Source organism: Corvus cornix, chromosome 1 (genome assembly GCF_000738735.6).
Source record: "Corvus cornix cornix isolate S_Up_H32 chromosome 1, ASM73873v5, whole genome shotgun sequence".
NCBI classification, from domain to species: Eukaryota; Metazoa; Chordata; class Aves; order Passeriformes; family Corvidae; genus Corvus; species Corvus cornix.
In genome coordinates, this window is record NC_046332.1 from 22811371 (window position 1) to 22833372 (window position 22002).

The 22002-nt window shown below is 44.9% G+C and overlaps 1 protein-coding gene across 1 annotated transcript in view; it reads left to right on the forward strand.

Moving 5' to 3' along the window:
• ARHGAP31 (Rho GTPase activating protein 31) overlaps positions 1-22002 on the forward strand; it is a 60499-nt gene that overhangs the window by 22164 nt on the left and 16333 nt on the right. Inside the window, exons 2-6 of the mRNA XM_010395974.4 lie at positions 14084-14186; positions 14675-14819; positions 19347-19429; positions 20035-20142; positions 21816-21961. Of these exons, the coding sequence (XP_010394276.1) occupies positions 14084-14186; positions 14675-14819; positions 19347-19429; positions 20035-20142; positions 21816-21961 (585 nt within the window). The remainder of the gene's footprint in view (positions 1-14083; positions 14187-14674; positions 14820-19346; positions 19430-20034; positions 20143-21815; positions 21962-22002) is intronic.

The window sequence follows — 22002 nt, forward strand, 5'->3', positions numbered from 1 at the left end:
GCACATTTTGTGAGACTGTGCTGGGGTTTTATCCTCACAATGGGGGACGTGACATACAAGCAAGATTTCAAATGAGGGTTTTTTGTGTCCTGAGGGTTGAAAAGCAAGCCATAGGACATTCACCTCCTTTTTTCTCCTTCATTGACAAGAAACACATGCAGTGTTCTGGGCTTCAGCTTGCAAGGAACAGTGCTGCTGTCCTCAGAAGTGTAGAGAGAGGAGCAAACACTAGCCAGGCATCGATGATATCACTCAATGTCCATTAGAGCTGGTTCCTGTTTAGCACTGTACTGTACTCCATCTTCCCCTACCACAAGACTTCCTTTCATCCAGAATTGGACTAAAAAAGGAGAAACTCCCCCTAAATAAAAGTTCTCCAAAAGGTTTTATTACATTAAAAATAATGATAAGGGAGTGAGCATATTTCACCTTCTAAGAGCAGTATATTTGAGTATTTGGTTAAAAAGTTGAACAGAATCCCTTCATTCTGGTGAAACATTTTGAATTTGTGAAATGCACGCTTTCCCACTGGAAAACCTTTCAGCTGGATGGTTTTCAAGTGGCCTTTCTTCCCGCATGCTTTAGTATGCAATTTAAACTCCAGCTGCTGGTTGTGGTTGTCTCTTGCTGTAGCGAGTGCTGGCACTTATGCTTTCCTTTAACACAGCTAACTCTTCCAGGGAATCTTTCTGTGGCTTAAAAGGCATCACCTGATAATGACATGGGAAGGCTGTGAGATGGTTTTGTCTTTGTCTCAGTGGCCAGTGCAGAACCATTCCACTCCGAGTAATCTTCTGACGGATTTTAAGTATCCCGGAAGCCTGCCTCCCACCCTCTCCCTGAGAAAGCAATTCTACATGATACTATGTCTCAGTCTTAGGAGGTTTTCCCTACTCTTTAATATCCTCTCACAGTTTCATTCACTCATAACTACAACGCCTTGATCGCCAAGAAAAAGCTGTTTCCCTTGGTGGTATTCCCACCCTGTGCAGACCTCTCCTGTGTGCCTTCGTTTCTCTCCTGGTCACTGGGACCAGCTGTGCCTATTTACCACCAGCACTTTGTTCTTCCTTGCTCGTTAATCCCTGTAGGTCATTAGAGTTTCTGCTCCTTTTCTCTTCCTCCTCCCCATATGCCCCATGGTATCCTGTTTTCCTTGTAACTGTAGCCACACTGCAGGGCTGAAAGACTCAAGGATTTTTCCATTAATAATCCCCACGCCCTTTTCCTGGTCAGTACACTGCTTAAGAGGGATTGAGGTAATTCATGAATAGCAGGCTGTACTTAAAGAGGGGGAGAGAGGAACGGGAAGATGTGGTGTCATCAATGGGCAGTTTTGCTCCCGGAGCAGCTCGTTGTGCCCCATCCCACTGTTGTGTGTGAGCCCTGGCACAGCTCCAGCTGCGGGGGGCACACCTTCCATGTCCAGGAATGCTTACTTCAGTGTCAGCACTGCAAGTTTCAGCAGCGCTGGCCAACTCCTGCTGTGAGAACGTAGGTGGGATTTTTTCCTTTGCGTCTTACACCCTCACCAGCCGTTAAGATTTTGCAATTGCACCTTGAGTAAGAATTTCTTCTTGTGAGGAAAACTAAGTCCCAGTTCACTCTCTTGCAGCTCTGCTGGCTTTGCCAGACTTGGGGCCACATCTGCTGTTGACTACAGTTGCATACAGCTGGAATAATTTTGTTGGCCTCTGTGCCAATCTATGGACAGAAATTGGAAGTGTAGTTCTTTGCTTAGTTACTACAGTGTCACAGGAAGGTGACTAGGCCACAGATAGGAAAAGAAGGAGAAAATTACATTATAACAATATATTTTATTGAAATATACCTGTGGTTCATCCCAGAGGAGCAGTAGTTCTAGAGAGGTCTGTTAAGGGACAGGCCCTATTCTGGTTACTTCTGTGCACCCATAGTGAACACCCTCCCCACCTCACCTGTTTGGCTACAGTGGTATGGATGTGGTATGGAAAATGCTGGGGGACTCTAACTTCCCCATCATGGGAAACCCTTCCTTGCTGGGGTTCATGTCCTAAGGGGACCCAACTCTTTTCTCTGTGCAGGAGGCCATGGGACCCTCGTGGCTGAAATCCTGGGGAGGGCAGGCAGCACTGTTGCCCTGACTGGCTGTGCTCCTTACCCTCTGCCCTGCTGTGTGTCCCTGTAGCCACAGGCTCCCTGACTGTTTCTTACACTGTGCAGCAAACTGCAGACCTCCTGGTGGGAGATGGGACAAGCCCATCGCCTCCTCTAATGGGACAAATGCAAACTTTGAATACCATGGGCTGGCGGAGGCCTGAAATGATGTCTGGTTAGGTTTCCCCCTCTCTGCTGTGGCAGTGGCACACACAATGGCAATCTGTGAAGCTGAAGTGATTCAGCTTGGTGTGAGCTGTGTTCTGCAATCGTCGCCCATTTTCTCCGCTGTTGGTGAAACAGTGCTGGCAGTGGTAGTGATTCCTCCATTTGAGAGAATAAAAAAGAAGGCAATAGTCTGGTGTAAAGGTCTTGGCATTTCCCACAGCTTATGACAGCCCTGCTGGAACGCAGGGGCTGTGGCTGTAGCTATTCTTTTGTGAGCTTACATTCCTTAGCAGTGGGAAATCAGCAGCTGTAATTAGTCTCTGATGTTCTCTGCTAATAAGTGATTTTCTGGTACTTGCAAATACCAGCATCCCTAAGACATAACTGTATTGTTTTGACCTCTTATCTCTTCTCTCTCCTCCTCATTGAGAGGGACCCCAGATGTTCTCCAAGACTGCTTGGGAAAAAAACCATCCAGCCCTGCTCCTCCCTGTTACATCCCTTTCTCCAGTACCATTTTTTTTTTTTCCCAGCCACTGTGTAGGAAAATGGTTCCTGCTAGTCCTCATGGAAAAGGACACAGATGCCATCAGGAAACCCATTTGCTTTAGGAGGAAGAGGGGCCTGACATCAACAGGAAGAGCTGTGCAGCAGAGCTGCTCCTGCCTCTGAAAGAGGGGGGCCTTGAAAACAATGTCAGCTCGCAGTTTAGGACTGGCCAGCAGGAAACGCATGCACCCTGGTGTTTGCTGTGCAGAGGAAATGATAAGCACTACCTGGCCTGACTTGGAGCAGAGATAGCATGGGGGGAAAAAAACTGGGGGGAAGGGGAGTGGGAAAGTTGTTTTTCTTCATACTGGTTCAGAGCCTGTCCTTTGCAAAATGGAAAACAAAATAAAGAGTGAAATATGGAATATATCAGGAATCCGTTGGGGGGCTTGGAAATCGAGGAGCACAATTGCCCAGTGATTAGAATTACTACTTTAGTAACTGTTTGATATTGGTTTTTTTCCATTGTTAGCACTGAGAATGACCCTCAGTTTGATAACCCCTGGCATGCATATTTATTGAGAGGTGAAGGGAGCAAGAGGCTTGTATCCCCTGTGGAACTGGGAGGATTTTTTGTGGAGGAAAGACATGGGGACAATGCTACCACTGGGAGCAGAGGGGCCTTGGGAGTACAAATAGAAGTATTGTATAGATGGATATCTTTCCTGACTTGTTCTTACTAGGTGAGGGGATAGAAGCCTTCTTGAGAATAAGGAGATACCATAATGCTGAATATTTTATTCAGCTTTGTTTCTTTTCCTCTTTTACTAGGGTCTTTAAGAGCAAAATTGTGCCTCCTTTCATCACTAACCATCTGACAGAGCTAGTTTCTATTTCTGGTGCCCTTACACCTCTGGCAGACAGTTACAGAGGTACAGTCCCTGTAGCTCAGCCTTGGAGAAACCATTCCATGTGCTCTGGGTGCATCTCAGTAGTTGTGTGCTGACATCCTGAGGTGGAGGTGGGCAGACACAAACAGCATGGCAGGAAGTATTCTAAACAATCCCAGCCCAGCATCATCCTCTAGAAGGCTGTGAGGCATTGGGACACCATCTGCAAATGTTGTTCTGCCTCCTCTGCTGTCCTTGATGATTCTCTCAGGCTCTGGAGAGCGAGCAAACTGCCCTCTTGCAACATATGTGAGCACTGATGTGCCACAAGGCTGGCAGATGGAGCAGTGCTGTGCTCCCTGCTGTTTCTGAAAGAAGCCCTGAAGGAGTAGCACCACATCCTGATTTTTGAGCCTGGCTACTCAGCAGCTTTTTTTTGAGCTCTTTGCCCTCCCTGGTGTATGGAAAGGAGAACAAGACCCTTGCGGTCACAGCTGTAAGAGTACACTTTAGAGTACTGCAGCTCCTGAAGATGGAAAGGTGTAGCCAATATGACCCATATCCCATGGGCTGCCCTTCTTCACTAAACTGCTGAGTGAAACCAATCCACTGAGACTGGTTCTGGACTTGCTGGTGTAGATGTCCATGCTTGCTTGAGGAACAGCCCCCCAGACCAACAGCTTTCCTTGGCTGTAAGTGCTTCACCCAGCAGAGCCTTCAGCACAGTAGCAACAAGCAGGGCAATGCTTCAACAAGAAAGAGCACCAGCATGTAATGATGTATCCCCCAGACCTATGACATTGGCCTAGCATGACTTTTGTGTCTTTTGACTTTGTTAGGCTTTGACTGACACCTCATTAAAACCCAGCTGTTTCTCTAAGCAGAATTTCCTGGTAATGCACATGAAACCTCTCACACGCACACAATCACAAACAAATATAGTTGTACATGTAAAAATACATTCATTGTGTATACGTATGCATACACACTGATATATACATTTATTGATGTGTAGAGTTATGTGTGTCTGACCAGGTGCTGCTTCTGGCAGAATTTTCTCCATGTTTTTTGGACACACAAGTTGAGCCCACAGACTGGGCACTACAAGGGATGGGTAGAACAGCACCTCGTTACACCAGGAAAACATCAGCAATCCAAGTCACCCACAGCTTAATCCTCTTCAAATAAAGACTGACCTGTTTTCAGCTTCTTCTGAGCAGGGCTGGGAGGAGCATTTCTAAGTGACCTTCCACTGCCAGCAGAAGTCTTAATTCTCCACTTTGTTGAACCTCACACCATCATTTTGTGCTCCTGTAAAGCTGGTGAAAATGCTTCTATCGTTCGTATACACCTCCTTTGCTAGTATATGCATGTCACAGTAAAAGGTAAGAGGGTGTAGAACAAATTGATCTTATTTTCTTTTGTGAAAAATACTGATGAGTCCAATGGGATTTTTTGTATGTTTCTTTGGGTCAGGCTCAGGCAACCTGGCAATGAAAACAGTCTAAATATATGCTCAGCAACTGAGCAAAGATGGAATGGATTTGATGCTGCTTGGCTACAAATTATAATGACTGATTATTGCTAGTGCCTTTGCATGTTTGTTTTCAATCAGATTGACATCATAAAGCCTTATTTACTCTTTCTCGAAAGTCTGTTTTCATTTGCCTTTCACTTCTCATTTGCAGCCATTACAGGATTGCATTTAGGCTCCTCATCTGTCTGCCTGTGATATGTAATGATCCTCAGCGATTTTTCCTGCTCTTTGCCCTAAATTGTTGACTGTCTGTAAAACAGCCCATTTGGAATAACCTCTGGAAATTGCTGTACTGCTCTTCACTAGGAGAGCCCTAGAGGCAAGATCAGTGAGAGGCCTGAGTGAAAGAACATTGCTGCATAACCTAGTGTCAGTCTGCATCAGTCCATCAGTGTGACGGAGGGCAAAAGAAAAAGAAGGGAGAAGATATAAGTAAGTGCTGTGAGATTCAGCCATGCCAGTTTTCTTCCACATGAGAGCTTGGTCCAGGACCAGCTTCTCTGTTACTTTGTGCCTTGCTACCAAACGATAACCTGGGCTCTCAGTGCAGTGATGGGCCCCTGTTCTCCCTTTCGTACACCTGAGCTTGTTGGCAGTGCCATCCTGAGTTAGCTGGCACAGCTGGATGTGTGCTTTAAAGCTTTGGAGTGGCTGTCATGTATGCTTGTGGATGACTTGCTGTGTGGCAGGCATGGTAGGAGAACCATGAGTGCTGACAGACCTCCATCCCATCTTTGCACGTTTGAAGGGACAACAGAAATTTCCTGGGAAAGAGCAGCAGAGAGAACTGCAGAGCAGCCCACTTTGCTGCAGCACCAGTGTTCAAGAGATAACAACCCAGTTCCTTGCTTCATCCTGTCTCTTCCCCAGCCTTCCAATAGCATTTATTTGAGAATTAGTTGCTTTGTTACCACCATGCCATCACTACGAAAGTGGAGCAAGGATCTGTCAAACAGTGAGATAACATGACAGAGCAGCACAAAAACTGCAGGCAAATTCCATGTCCTCTAGAGAATGCTACAGATTTTGGTGTATGGAGATGGTGTTTGTGAAAGGCACAGTACAAAAGACTTCAAAACTCTTTAATTAGTAGCTGGTATTTTTCAGGTGCACATCAAGATCTAAGCACTCAGAATCTCTTTCTAATAGCCCCAAAAGTCTGCCTTATAAAGAGAAACCTGGAATCCCTATTGCCTGGCACACTAGGGTCCAAGTTGAAAAGGACCAAGGGACAAACTAACGCTGACAGCCAGGTATGGAGCATTGATCCCCTTGAATTGCTGTTCTCCTGATTCTAGGATCCTAAGAATCCCATTTAGGAATCTCAAAGTGTCAAGGAAGATTTTGGTTTCTACACCCTTATAACAGTCAAGAAGCATGTATTAAAGCTTACAAGTTGCCTCTATAGTAATTTTGGGACTGTAAGAAACTGAGCAGGTGTGCATCAGCTGGCAGGCTCAGGTAAAAGATGGAGACTGTGCTTGTTTTTTAACTTTCTTCTGAAGCTCTTGTAAATGAAAACATGTAGATCAAAATGTGCTGAGAGGAGGAAAAAACTTATGGAGTCCATATATTTTTGTTGCTTTGTTGTCAGCAGTTAAGTGGGTTAGCACGGCTTACATTGGTTTCTAGGCTTAGGAGGAGAGCAGAAGAAGGAAGGAAAGGATGATACAGAAAATGTGACATAAGCTTGTTTATCGATCTGGATGAAAGACAGCAGGCTCTCAAGAGACTTCAGATGAAGTGTACATTACTGGCTTTCCATCCCAGCACCCAACACTTACCTGGACTCTTCCCTGGCAGGCTGCTTCTCCCAGCTCCCTTGAGCTGCAGCATTGCATTGCCCCACTCCTGCATTCCATCAGCTGATGCAGCCTTTGGATTTGTTAGTGTTTTTAGTACATGTCACCAGAATTGAGGTTAATGGCAGAATTCCTGTCTCACAGCTTCTGTATAATCACAGTATCTTGGCATTTACCAAGACAGAGGTCAATTCATTATGTGCAGCTTCAAAAATATTCTGATATTTTCTATACTTACACCTGAGTCCATTTCCAGACACAGCATAAATTGTCCAGTTACTCCTATCTCCAGAATTATTTGTCCTAGTTGTTTGTGCTGTGGTAAAAAAAAATGCTGCACAATATCCACCCTAATCTGCCATGGATCAGGGTTGTTAGGATTCAAATGGTTAGCTGAGGACGTGCCCAGCTCATTGACCTGCCATGCTGAACCTGAGCTGCTCTTTTCTGTGGTGGTTGTACCACAGAGTCATAAAAATTAGGAGTGGAGATATCCTGTTCTGTTATCTGGTCTTTTTTTTTGCCGGAAATTCTCAGCAGGATGTTTTCCTAACAAAACTATTCTAGTTTTTAATACAACCTCTTTCAAAAGTGCCTGCGTGACAGAATTTGCCAGCTATGTCAAGGTAAAGTCACATTTCAGAGGGGCACAGTGACCGCCGGGGCTGAGAGTCAGCATTCAGTGTCTGCTTTGGCAGTGCTTTCTCTTAGGCTTTCTTTGATGTGTGTTGTCTATGAGCTGGCCAGGTCTGCCACGGGCTTTTTCATGCCTGCTTCAAACATCACAGTTATCAGATCTGCTCTGGAAAATCAGGTGTTCCTACATGTGTTATGTAGATACGTTAGATGTAAGCTGGGTATAATATCAATGGGAAAAAAAAATCCTTGATGGTGGTGCCATTGACTTCATTCAAACTCACAGCTGAGCCTGCAGGTTGTGTTGAAACGCGTGTGTTTGAAATCAGAATGCCACATCCCAAGCAGCACTCAGTGTTTCCACTTCCCACACAGGCCATGGAGGGTGATGGCTCGCAGCATCTGAGAGATTTGAGATCTGTTTTTCCTACATCTTTGCCCACCAAATCACAACCGTGCACAGGATGGTGCTTTCATCACAGGGAATGGTGCTGTTGTGATAACCTTTGTGACATTGCAGGGGCATTTCCCACAGAAATAGAGGGGAAAAAATACATGAAATGTGTGACTTATACAGGGAATCAGTTGTGCTGTCCATGTGGACAGGATCACCTTGGTACCAACCATTCATCCTTTCAAACTGTGTTTATGGCAGCTAAGGGAGAAAAGACGAGGTGGATTGTAAGAAGTTGGTTTGTTTTTATGCCTGTTGGGTGGTGTTTAGCTGTCTCATGCTGTTTAAATACAGGTGTGTGTGTGTATGGAGGGGTTGTGGCAGCTTAGCCACAGCTAACAGCCAAATTCAACACTGGAATTTGAGAGTGAGACAGGTTTTGGTATTTTTTTTTTTGATTCTGTAAAATGAATTTAGTGAAAAGTATGCACAAACATCCTGGAGACTGAAGCTCTTTGTCCTTTTAGCAGTTATGTCCTGACAGGGCAAACCATCCCCTTTCCCAGCTCTGCCAACTTCATCTCTGAGCAGGAGAGACCCTCTTCAGGGATTTTGGGTGCTGTGGTCCCTTCCATTCCTGACTGCCACTGACAAGGAGGCAGTGGAAGGCAAAGGAAATGTTACATGGTGGGAAGGCAGGATTTATGCTTACCTGCCACTGGTTAGGGCTGTGCACTGGGAGAAAATCTGGTATCATAACTGATGTGCTGCACCAGGCCTCGGGTGAGCTGCAGGGAGGAGAGCACAGTTTGATCTGCTCTGGCATCTGTTTCTCAACCAACCTTATGCCTAGTGCAAATCAGGCAATGTCAGCAAAAAAGAAAAAAAAAATAGTGAATCAGCTTAAAAACTCGTGATTTACAGTAGAAAGTCAGGAAATGCAGAAAAATATCATATCAGAGATACTGACAATCAAGTATGTTGCCATTTGTACAATGTTGTTCCTTTCCTGTGATTAGAAGACCAGCTTAATATATTAGTTTGTTCTGTTTTGTCATTTTTTTGTACAAAATAACTCTTGCTTAGTACAGACTGAAACACTTCTTCAAAGGAAATATTTCCTATTTTAGTCATTTAAGTTGAAATGAGAGACTTTTGACCTTTATTGTCATGGTATTGACATAGCATGATAGGAAGCATGCGCTACTATTGAGGGTAATTGAAGACAATTAAAAAAAATACTAATGAATAACAAAACTAAAATGATGAAATAAAAATGCCTACAACTTTTTTTTTTTTTTTTTTTTTTTTTTTATGATGCAGGATTCATTGTGGGGAGAAACTAAAAAAAAATCCAAGCTATCTCCTGCAAGTCAAAAATCAAAAAGTTGGTGTTCCAGGTGAAATGAAAGGTCTGCATTTATCCTCCCAGAACTTGAACTAAAATTAAACTAAAATTAGAGAGGACATGAAACCTCCACCATGTGGCAGAAACCAGCTACCAAGGAGGCCCTGAGTATCTCTTGTCACCAGTGCTGATCCTTACAAGGAGTTCTCTGAGAAAATAACAGAAGGATAAAGTGAAAAATTAAGCCTGCTGCTATTCAGTGCAGTTCAGTGCAGTGTACCCTAAACACATGACCCAGTCCAGGTTAGCTAACTTACTATCTAACTGGGCACTCTTCACACTGACTGGTTAGGGTGTCTGACTTAGCAACCTCCTCCCTGGTGTCCTTCTGTAGCCCATGGAGACTCAGAGTTTCTTCTAGAAGGTGGCACTGAAAGTCACAGGATATTGCCTGCATCTCCTGCTGGACCAGCGTCTTCCTTGCTTTTTGCGGCCTTTGGTGGGAGGCCAGGTGGCCATCTTCCCACTGGTCCTTAGGTGGGGTCACTCCCTCTGTTCTTAGTGACTTCTCCTTCTTGGGGATTTAAATAGGGACATGCTTAAAGGCCTCCACAGATTAGATCAAAAATGCTCAGTCCAATGCCAGATGAAGCCTTTGTCAGGCAGGCAAAGAATGAGCACCTTGCTTGCTGGTGGGGAGGTTTGGTGGGTGGCAGCACCATGGCTGGGAAGGGACAGGAGAAGGGAGAGCCAGCAGTGCTGGGAGGAGAGAATTTCAGCACCCATTGCTGCCACTGGAAGCTGGAGGGATCAGAAGGAGGATGATGTGGTGCCTTACCCAGCAAGAGTGGCAGATGTGTAAAGAAGGTGGCATGAGCTGTTGTCTTGGAAAAGTCCCTGGTGAAGGTGAATTTCTGTGTACACTGAACTTGGAGGTGATATCCAGTGAGAGTGGAACAAGTTACTGCGACTGCCCTTCTGGTTTATTTTTGTCTAGGGGAAGAGAAGTATTGTCTTTTGTGTGCAGTATGTTTATAACTCAATTTCCCTTCTGACTGATGCCTTGCTCCACGCTCTCTTGTCCTCCTCCATCTGGTTTCTATTGTAGTTTTAAATGAGGACAGTTTGGCTGTCTGGCAGAACAAGCGGGGTCTGTGTGACACCAGCTGCCCCTTCCAGCTTCTAAGCCTTGTAGGCTTCCAGCACAGTTTTAATTATAGGAATGTCAAGATTGGACTCCCTCCCCCCCTACTCCTTTCTGTGCCTGCACGTACAGCCCCTGCTGCAAATCCCCATCCAAGTCTGATCTTCCTTTGGGAGAGACCCAGCCCTGTGATTTACATGCCCTGTAACTCCGATGGAGACCTGCTGTAAAGCACATGCTAGAGCCTGTACCTTCCTGCACTGAGGGTTGATCCCAGGCTCAGTTCATCAGGAGCCACGTCAGAAATAATCCAACCAGCTCAGAAACTCCTGGAAATGGGAGAGAGCTGCTCACTGCTGCTCTAACCTCACCACCCCCAAGAGCCCAAAAGGCCAAGCTTTGTAGGAGATCAGAGCTGCTCAGGAATGCCAGAGCTACAGGTTCTGCTCAAAGAAAACATTTATTGTGCTCTAGTTCCATACAAGCTCTGAATTTAGGGGCTTGATTTGAAGGAAGTTGATGCAGTCCCTTCACTTCCAGCGATCTGAGGTCTGTAAGTTGCAAGTGAAAAGTGTCCTATGTGGGATTGGTTTTTTTGATATCAGAAAACCACCACAATTTTTGGCATAACTGGCTGCTTCTCTTCCTATGAGCCAAAGACCTGGTGTGGCAGAAAATCTTGTACATGATGAGTGAAGGGCACTGGCAGAGATATGTGACAAGCCCAGGGCTGGAAAAGCAAGGAAGAGTGCAGAGCTGCAGTAATAGGTACTGGCAGAGATCAGTGCATATTGTCTATTTGCTGTCTATAGGTTGTCTCTGCTGTGGAGTTTTTACCCACTTTTAAACATGAATTTTATACATTTGCTACAGATTGCTCCCCTCAGGCCCCTGTTTTTTGCATACCAGTCCTCAACAGATGGGTCTAGCCTTCTCTGGTTTCTGTATAGGGGGTTTGCTTACCTGCCTGAGGCCTCTTGACCTAATTTACTCCAAGGAAATGTAGAACTCAGCCAAAAATATGGTGTGATTTAATAGGTCTTACTTTCAAGAGGTCAAATTAGTCACAACAAACATCAGTATCTGCATTTTTAGTTGGTTTTCTTATTCTTAACACTGAGGTTTTAAAAAGTATCTAATAAAGGATGCTTTGTGCAGGGACCCCATTTTTTTGGCAGCCAGGCACCATCATATGAGGCTTGTCTCCATGAAAGACTGTTAACCTTTAAACAAACCTTGTCATGTGGCTGGTTGTGATCAAATATGTTTTCTGTTCAATTAATTCGTCTTTTTTTCAGGTTGTGTGGAGTTCAGTGGTTTCTATTCTCTCACCCAAGTATATCTGAGGTGGACATGGATCTGCCTAACTTTCATTTTTCCTGGTAACATGTCATTTATTCCAAGACCCGTACCAAGAAGGAAATCTTAATATGCCATATATGCATAGCTTCTCCTATAAAGATGTTAAAGTCTGATTTTCCAGAAATGGAGATGAGGCTTGAAGTAATTTGTCTTTCCCTTTTTTTTATTTTTAGCATTCTCATCATCATACGATCTGAGTTCCCTACTGCAGTTCCAGATAATCAGAACTTACTCAGAGATAGGAAGGTCCTCTTTTTTTGATGTGTCACTTGGACTTTTCTTGGCAGGATATTAAGGAAATTTCGTACTTCTCTTTTTTGCTCTTTCTCCTTCTACACCATTTAGTCTGCATAGGAAGAAGGTGTTGCATGCACTGAAAGGAATGCTTCCCCAGTTCTTTCCTTTCTGAAAGGCACTGATGCTCCTTCTCCTCAAAAGTCCTTGAGGAGACAATACAATAACTCTGATACCGTGGTGGACAAAGCTTTGACTCTGTAGACTTCACCTGTTCTCTTGGCAATTTCATGGTTTCACGAACACTGTTGTAGGCTTAAGGCCTCTGCTGTGAGCTCCGCCCAACAACTTGAGGGGCTCGAAAATCAGCACAAGGGCTTTGAGTGTGACACAGCATGACCAATGTACCTGTGTTATGAGTCCCTGCTCAAAGACCCCACAAAGTCAATTTTTCCCTCTTGTTTTGAAGAAGCTCCTTTGACTGAGAAGAATAAGTCTGTTTGGACTGTTCGGGCTTCCAAGTAATCACTGGGACTTTGTGTACTCCTGCATTTGGGTTGGCCAAAAGACAAGAGAAGGGACACACAAAAGGACTTCTTCTTTACTTCCCTCAGTAAGTCAGGAGGCAGAAGGGCAGCACTTCCCTGACTGACTGGTTCAGCAGTAGCATGTCACCGAGGTGGGTGCCAGTTTGGAGCTGTTCTCACCAGAGCCTGTGCCCTGCACTGCTTGGTAGGGACAAATCCACCCATGAGCTGGCTCTGGCCTCAGTGACTCCCATGAGAAATAAAAGGATGTAGCAACAGTTTTTTGTTCATGCTGTTGGTGGAGTGCTGTCTTTGGATGCCATCTGATGAAGCACGTGTTAATATGTCGTTATAGTCCTGAACTCTGAGCAGAAGAACTCAGGGAAGGTCCAGCCAGAGGCATTGTCTTTAGGGTGTCACAAAGATGCAGTAATTGCTATGCCTGGCTTTCCAGTCAAATCTATGGCTTAGTTGGTTTTCTTCCATACAGCTTTTGAAATGTGCAGTGCAGCAGAGTCAGCATTTCAGCTGGGAACTTCTGACTTGTGCATTTGCTGACTTTTGTGCCTATGGCTGTGTGAAGCATTGCATTAAATACACAGTAGTTTCTAGCACCTAATAAGGAAGGGCTTTCTTACTGTTATTGTTATAGCTTGGGTTGTTATAGTACTGGGGACAGGGAGGCTTGATCTGACCAAGAGAATGGGGAGTTCTTATACCTATATAATGGGGAAAAAATAAACATATACTTTGGGTCCAAGTCTGGATGTAAATGTTGTGCCTCAGGCTCCTCTCAGCTTTAAGACTGGTTAAGTCTTTGTCTAGTTATGCTGATGGAGTTCTTTTGAAGCCGATGTCAGGTTTTGCCAGTGTGCAGATCTAGTCAATATTTGAACTTTATACCCCCTCAGTGGGATTTATGAGCACTAAACTGTGGGTATGTAGGCTTATATGGAAGTGCAAATGCTCCTCTGATTTTTATCCAAGCCAATGAGACCTTTTGGCACAATTCAGCGAGGCTGGAGCTCTATATTGGGGAGGGTGGAGGTTCCCAGGACCTCATGCCTTAAGGCATGCTTTCAATTAGAATGAAAGAGCTTATTTTCTTTTATTTTTGAAGGAAAAGAAAAAGGAAGAGAGGGAAACCCTACCTTTCTTTCCACTATGTTACTGTGACTTCAGGGTCAGTCATTGTCACATGTCAATGAGCATTGCATGGCACAAGCACAGCATATCCTCATGGCCACTTTGCAGGGGTTATTTTTGGTTTGTCCTGTATTTCTCCCATTGCTGTACCCTTCCCTGCATCCACAGAGAGCCTCTGCTGTTTTTTCATGGAACTGTCTCCTGTGTGGTGACTTGTGGAAGCTGTCAGCATGTATTCATTGGACATCTTGCTTTGCTTTCCTCTCGTAGTCCCTTACGTGCTGAAGAGCTGTGCGGAGTTCATTGAGACTCATGGCATTGTGGACGGGATCTACCGCCTCTCGGGAGTGACATCCAACATACAGAAGTTGAGGTAAGGGCCACGTGTGTGAGTGTCAGAGGGATTCAGGGACATCACTCAGTACCTATGTGGCGTTAGTCCCTCAGGTACCGACTGTGGCCAACAGAGCTCCACACTGATGCAGAAGATAAACTGCCTTTGAAGTTGGTAACAGAGAAAGATAACGTTTTAGGGATTAGCCCAAATAACCTTAATCTCCAACTGCATCTGTTAATGGGTAAGGCATGGAGGGTCTCAGCACAAATGCTGAGTTGCTCTCTCTCACTTTGAGACAAAGCAATTTCTTTATATCAGTTTGAGGTCCACTCCCTATGTTAGGGGTAATGGAGACTAATTGAAACCTCAGGGCCTGAACTTGGGACACAATCTGGGCCAGTCTGCAGAGACATCTCTGCTTTGCCATTTGTTTTTTCTCTAGCTGTAAACGAGTACTTAGGGTGGAGTACTGGCCTGCTACAGCTCTTATTCACCCATATTGTTATGCTTCCATATTGTTTCAGACAAGAGTTTGTTTCTGACCAATGTCCAGATCTGACAAGGGAAGTTTACCTCCAGGACATCCACTGTGTGGGGTCACTCTGCAAGCTGTACTTCAGGGAACTGCCCAACCCTCTCCTCACTTATGAGCTCTACAAGAAATTCACGGTGAGACCCTTGGCTGTTCTTGTTCCTCTCCAGCAGTGTGGATGTGCTGCAGATTCCTCCATGACAGCTGTTTGGGATTCACTCCAGTGTCCTGGCTTCTGGTGCATCTATCCGTATAAACACTTCTCAGTGCTCTTCCCTTCTCATCTCGTGTTGGCTCTCTTTCCCTATCCTTGTTTCTTTTCACCATTTCATGTTTATTTCTCTCAGTTTGTCTGCTGTTTCCTCCCCTTCCTCTTGCTCATTTTTTCACTGCATTGCTTCCCCACTGCCTCTCTTTCTCCCTGCTGTGCATCTCCTCCCAGCACTACTAATTCTCTTTCTTTTCCTCATTACTGTCCATCACTGAGAGTCTTCTGGGTTACCTGGGGCTTGTGATCATAATCACAAGCGTGCAGTTTCCTTGTCCCTGTCCCTCCAGCTGTCCCTGACACCTGCACAAACTGATTGCCCAGCCCATGTGTAAAGCATCAACTTTTCTGCATCTGTCACATTTTTCATGCTGTTTGTAGGACTGCAAATGATGGTACTGGTTATGCCAGATATGGCATATCAGGTCCATCACGATCACGTTATAAATACAAATGGCAGAGGAACGTGGCAACTGGCCAAGCAGAAATCTCTAACTTTGTTTAAAGAGATTACAATTCAAAGAGTAGTTACTTGATTCTGGAAAACAGCCATAGATTTTACATGGATACAGTTGGAGCTTAGGAGCAGACTGCGGGGGAGCAGAAATATAAGACCACAAAGCCTGAATTTTTAAGAGACTTGGCTAATTTTCATGACAGATAATTTTTATTAAAAGGTGGCACAGCAAGCTATGCTTGTTATTAAAGCTGCATGTTTCTTACCTCTCTAAATCCACTTTCAGTTTTTTATGACACCAACAAATTTAATCCCATCATTGAGGCTGAAATCTTGCGTGCTGAAGGTATGCACTTGCAGCTAAAAGAATTCACCAGCTTCTTAAGATAACTGGGGTGAGGGATGGGAAAGATTGTTTTCTCAGCATTAGAAACATCCATCCTTTGTTAAGAATTTCTGTCATCCTACTCTTTCCCATTTGCTGGGAGGAGGAGGCGACAGCCATTGCCAAAAATGTCAGATGTTGCAGAGAAGAAGTTGTGCAAAATCAGGTGTTACTGTCTGAGTTGCCACTATCCTGAATCAAGCACTTCCAAGTGATGCTGCTGTGGCACAGGAGGCACTGAGAGAGAGGCACGGGGTCCTCACAAGGAGGTGCTCTCTAAAGACTCCCTGTTGCCTGCTCTGGGAAGAGGCATCAGTGCAAGGGGTGCTTGCTGTGGGGCAAAGCCAGACGGGACCAGCCAAGCAGGAACCTGCTACAAGAAGTCAGGTGGCTGTTAGGGACACAGCTGTGCTGGGGATCATGGGGTGGGGAGTGGCTCACTGTGCTGCCTGACAGACATGCAATAATGTTAGGTGTCTCGCTGTTCCAATGCCAAATTTTAAGTAAGATTGGTCTTTGTTTCAAGGTGATGTATAGTCGAATCTTCAGGGAAAATCCCGAGCAGATTTGAAAAATTGACCTGTATCCTCAGGATATAAGGATTCTGAGGGTATAGGATAGGATTGCTGGAGAGAGTCAGGATGAATAGGATCTTGAAAATACAGGGTATCATTCAACCATTCACTGTAACTGATGAGTCTCATTCTTGTTGAAGCTATTCGGCTGGTGTCTTCCTGGCTATCACTACTGATTTATGAAAGAAAAAATGCTCTAAAGGAAACATGAAGATTTAGAGGGAGACTTTTTTTAGGAAAGAATGCTTGCTGAAAAGTGCAGTTTTGGGATGATGACTTGCAGATTTTCAGTAGATACATTTGGTAAATAGCTTTATTCAAAAACAAAAGGGAAAACATTTCTTTAACTGAGTGTTTCTTTTACAAGTACTTTCTAAGGGAAATGTTTCAACATTACATCAACACATTTATCTTACATAGAATGTCTTTTAGAAAAGGGTTAAATAGTTCCAAATTTCAATTATAATTTCTCAAACTAATGTTTGGGTGTGATGCTTTTGGTCAACCTTGAACAGTTGCTTTCTATAATCTCATGCCAGCTCCCCAAAATGTTAACACTTTGGGTTGACCAAAAAGTTTTTTTTTAAAAATCTCTGGCTTTTCAGTTTGTCCACTTAGCCACAAAATCCATTGTTCATGTAAGCCTGCTCAGTAGTGATTTATAATTCATAACCCAGCTGACAGGAAGCACAGTCAGATACCAGGAGGAAAGAAAGAAAAAAGACCAATTCCCCAAGGAGCAGAAAACCCACGAGGAGCGTGTGTGTGTGTGGGGTGTCTGAACAGGGAACAGTGGCAGCTGTATCTCAGCAGACGAGTGCTGGTAAGAATAAAGAACACATGCTAATCCCAGTCTGACTCAGCCAGAGCTGTCTCTGAGTTGGGATAGGCTGCACTTTGAATCACCAGAGTGATTCAGAAATTTTTGTCTAAGAATTTTGTCAAATTCTTAATGACTAGGGAGGGGTTAGCCTTTTGGTCATCACTGTGTCAACTTCGCAGGTGTAACATCCTGGTCATGACCTCACTGGCTATAAATTTTTGCCAGATGATTGCCATCTTGTATCCTAGTGATGGATGCTTGCTTCTCAGGACAGATAAGTTGACTCGGCTTGGCTTGTTGTAGCCTGCGCATAGGGGGACCAAGAACTCCCTCAGAGCAAATCAGCTCTAGGAGGCCAAGCCTGCCTTCTCTCCCTGGACTTCATTCCACTTGTTAACCAGGGCTTATGAATTGTGCACTCCCAGAATCACTGGTGGAGTAAAAAAAAATCCTAAATGGCATAAATTCATACCATGATGAACAGATATGCCATAAATGCATATCCACAGTTTTGGAGGGCTCCTCAGATTTCAAAGGCACAGTTTGTATGGGTCAGACATGTGGCTCAGAGGACTGAGTGGGCTGACCTCAGAGAAGCTGGTATTTGCTTGCTGTCTAATCATTAGGTCTTTGAGACCTGGAAGACTGAATATGGGAATGAAAATGCACACTGGGGGCGAAAATACTGCGTACAATCTAGTTGAAATCTAATGCTTTAGGTGTACCAGTTAAAGTTTTTATTTCTCTCCATATCCATCTTTGGACAAGGCTCTTCAACTGGAAACATTGTATAAAGATTACAAGAGCTTTTATATGTAGGATTTGTGGGATTTTTTTTTTTAGAAGAGCTATAGCTATGTGTAAAAAGCACTAGAAGGAGTTAACCTGCCTTTAATTTGGGCAAAACAAATACACGTGCATCTCATATATACCTAACTAGTGAGCTCGCTTGTTTTGATCTGCCGTCACTTCTCTGGCCTTGAAACTGGCAATGTTTGGTTTGCTGGTGGTTGTTGATGAGAAGTGGACTGGAGGGAAAAGGACAGTGACAAAACCAGCGGTGGTAGCATCATCATGGTGGGTGCTGTAGTGACTGCTGCAAGAAGATGCTTCTCTAGTGGTGGCTGGTAATTTCAGCTTGATGATGTTTAAGCAACGGGTGTCTTGGGAAGGGTTGTTTCCTCCCTTCCTTCCCTTCCCTGGCAGTGCTGACATCTGTCTGGAGGCACAGCTTGTGCTGGCAGCGTGGGTCGCAGCACCTTGCTTTGAACTCGCTCCAAACTCCAGTGGCAGTAGGGTGGGTAGGAGGTTCCCAGACAGTCATGGACTGTTTGAACTCGCTGGTGGCTTGTCCTCCCCCAGCACAAATATTGAAAGGGAATAGCTGAACAGATGAATACCAATGCAGTGAACTCCTAGGAATGCTGACAAAGCTTATCATGGCTCTCTAAGCTCTTGGTCTGTAGAGATTTGCTCAAGACTGAGATGTATAACCTTGATTCTGTCTAACCCTGAGTATAAGAACTTATTAATCTGCTGGACAGGGATTCTGCTAAGGCTTCTTCCATCATAAGAGGTGCAAACCCATACAAACAATCCCCTCAGCTATGTTCTTATGACAGTCAAAATATTGCTTATTTTGAAGAATATGGAACATGTATATCATGTTCTCATAACACAGAGCTTTTATTTTTACAGGTTATTTTTGGGGGGTGTCATTGCTTTTTACTTTTTCCATTATTTTCACTTCTCTCTTTCCCCTCTCTTTCTATCTCACCCATCACTGCCCAAGTTAAAAAAAGGTAAAAGAACCAAAAAAATAGCCCACAAAAAGCAAAGCAAAATCAAAACAAATCAACACAAGCCAACCCCCCCCATTATTCGTAATTGAAGGTCTAAGTCCTTAAATGCCTCTCTCCCGTAAATACTGACCACCATGTCTGAATGTCTGGGGGTGGTGTGCTGAGACATGGAATAACAGTTCAGGAAATCTCTGCTGTGATGGGGACACAAAGAAACTTCTTCTTCCAGAAGCTCTGTAGGGTAACAAGAGAGCATTCCCTCTGAGACAGGGTGTCTCATGTGGCCCTTCTTATCCCTCTTCCTTTTCCCCTGAGTCCATTGCCAGGGTGTACTGTTCCCTTGTATCCCTGCAGGAAGCAGTATCACGCTTCCCCGAGGACGAGCAGCTGGCACGAATTCAAAATGTCATCCAGGAGCTCCCACCATCACATTACAGGTAAGAACATGTCCATAGAGGTGCTGAGGATCAGCGTGGTGACCCTCACCAGGAATATTGCCCAAAATAGCTCTGGGATTCATTTCCAGAAATCAATTTCCGAAAGCTGACTCACCATTTCCAAATCTGGCAACAATTTATCTGGCATTTAAATATCATTGAACAAACCCTTGTTAGAGACAGAACAGCATCTCCCTGCTGCAGTCTTATCATCCTCCGTCCCCAGGTATGACCCCTGTGGCACCCTTGGCCAGTGTCCTGGGTGTGGTAAGGAGAAGATGATCTGATGGAGGTGCTTGAGCAAGAGCTAAGAGCTTTTGCAGCATCCCACTCCCTCTTCCACCCATCTCCCGTCTCCTTTGCTCCCATCATGCTGAGGACACTTGTTTCGTGCCCCACCCTGGGCCACCCCAGAGCACAGCTGTTCAGGTGTTCACTGCCACCCCTTGCAAATGCTGGTGCTGTGTATCCTCTGCCCCACGGGGTCTGTTGTGCCATTGCAGACGCTTGGGGAGGGGACAGGGCTGGCTCTGAGCCTTGCTGTCCCAGCAGGCAGGCAGTGGTAACGTGACACATTTTTCTTTCTTTGTGTGAAACCACTGCAGAACATTGGAATACCTGATCAAGCACCTGACTCACCTGGCCTCCTTCAGCAACATGACCAACATGCACACCAGAAACCTGGCCTTGGTGTGGGCTCCAAATCTCCTCAGGTACTGCAGAGATTCCTCTGACCCAGAGCACCGTGCTGAGCTCCAAGGGGAGCGCCAGCATCTGAGCCTGAAGACTCATCACTGGAGGGAAATGCAGACAGAGAAAAGCTGAACAACTAAAGGGCAGAGCAGAGCAGAGCAAACAGCTTTTCTTCCACGTTGAATAATCTAAGGTTTTACTGCCAGCATCCAAGGAAGCTTGTGGGTTTCTTATTAAAAAAAAAGTTGTTGTTTGCAAGTTGAGCATAGATTTAAAAATGAGGAGTTAACTCATCACTTGGGAATGTTAATGACATTTTCGATGGTGCCAGTGTTTCTGCAGCAGGGCAGGGAGAGACAGCAAGGATCAGAAGGGAGAGAAACAGGGCAGTAATACTACAGACCTGTTCCCAGATCTGCTTGTGCGGAAGTGAGATGAGCTTGCTAGGCTTGAAATGGCAGCCAGTGTCAGATCTCAAGAGCACCAGCTAGTTTTTCATGTTTGTTATGCCTGGCACTCTGCTGTGAAGAAGCCTGGATTAGTTGCAGGCAGAGGTTTGGCTGCTATGTTGTACAGCTAAGCAGAACAAGGAAAAATAGCATCTGGGAAAAAAAAAAATTGTATCTTGTCAAAATTCCCTTTCCATCCATCCAATACCCCTGTATGTAGAGGAATGAACTATGCAGGGAGAGTCCAGGACTGCAGCTGGGCAGGAGAGGGGTGATGGCAGAGCTGGTGGAGAGAGCCCTGGGCTGGCAGAGGACATTGGCTAGAGAGGTACAGGCCTGAAAAGCATTCTCTAAAGAGTTATCTCCACCTTCTAAATCACAAAAATGGCAGAGCAGGTTCTGAAAATGAATCAAATGTTCACTCTATTGAATATTGTAAAGTGGGCCTTCACTACCAAGACATTTTCATTCTAGCATCTGTCCTTGTCAAAAAAAAAGAAGTCTGTTTCCCTTTGCAATCTTTCGTAAGTACAAGTCACAGGGAGGAAAAGAAAGGAGCAAGCAATGCAACTGCAGTCTCCTTACAGGGTTATCCTCTTGGCAATGCCCCAAGCTCTTATCTAACACACCAGTCATTAACTTTACAAAGGATCCATTGCCCAGAGATAATTTCTTCAGCAACACTTCGGCATGTCAAGATAAGGAATGTTTCTTTGCTGAGAGCAAGATTGAGAATGTGGGGGCACAGGGGGGGCAGAGAAGAGACTATTGGGGCACAGGGCAAAGTATTGAAGAAATTGGCATGGGGAAGACCTGAGCAGGGTCTAAGGGATTTCGCTGAAAGATGATTGAAGCATTGAGTAGGGATTTAGAAGCAGCATTTGAAGGCTTGTGTGTTGTCTTTCAGGCCCAGCCTCGAAATAGCTAAAATAGGAAAAAGGAGAGAGAAGAATGGAGCTTGAGAGTCACAGTTTTACCTGCTGAAGAATGTAAAAGCTAAGTAGGGAAAATAACACATTCAGGAAAGGAGTAACAGAGGTGGCAAAGAAAACAGGGAAAATAATTTTTAAAAGAGTGAAAAGAAAAAGAAAGGATGAGAGCCTGTGGGGGAAGGAGAGCAAGAGGTACAGCAGGAGTGGGGAAATCATCCCTGTTGCCTTGCTTGCAGGAAGAAATCTGGTCTGTCCTTGCCAGGGGCTTTGTGTGGCAATGCTCACTACTGGTACACCTCTTTCCTCATGCAGGTCAAAGGAGATTGAGGCAGTAGGCTGCAATGGGGATGCAGCTTTCCTGGAGGTGCGAGTGCAGCAACTGGTGATCGAGTTCATCCTGAACCACGTGGATCAGATCTTCAGCAACAACAGGAAAGCCAGCTCTGCAGAGAACATTGGTAGCAACCTCCCAGACCCACTTCCCATGTCACTTGCTATG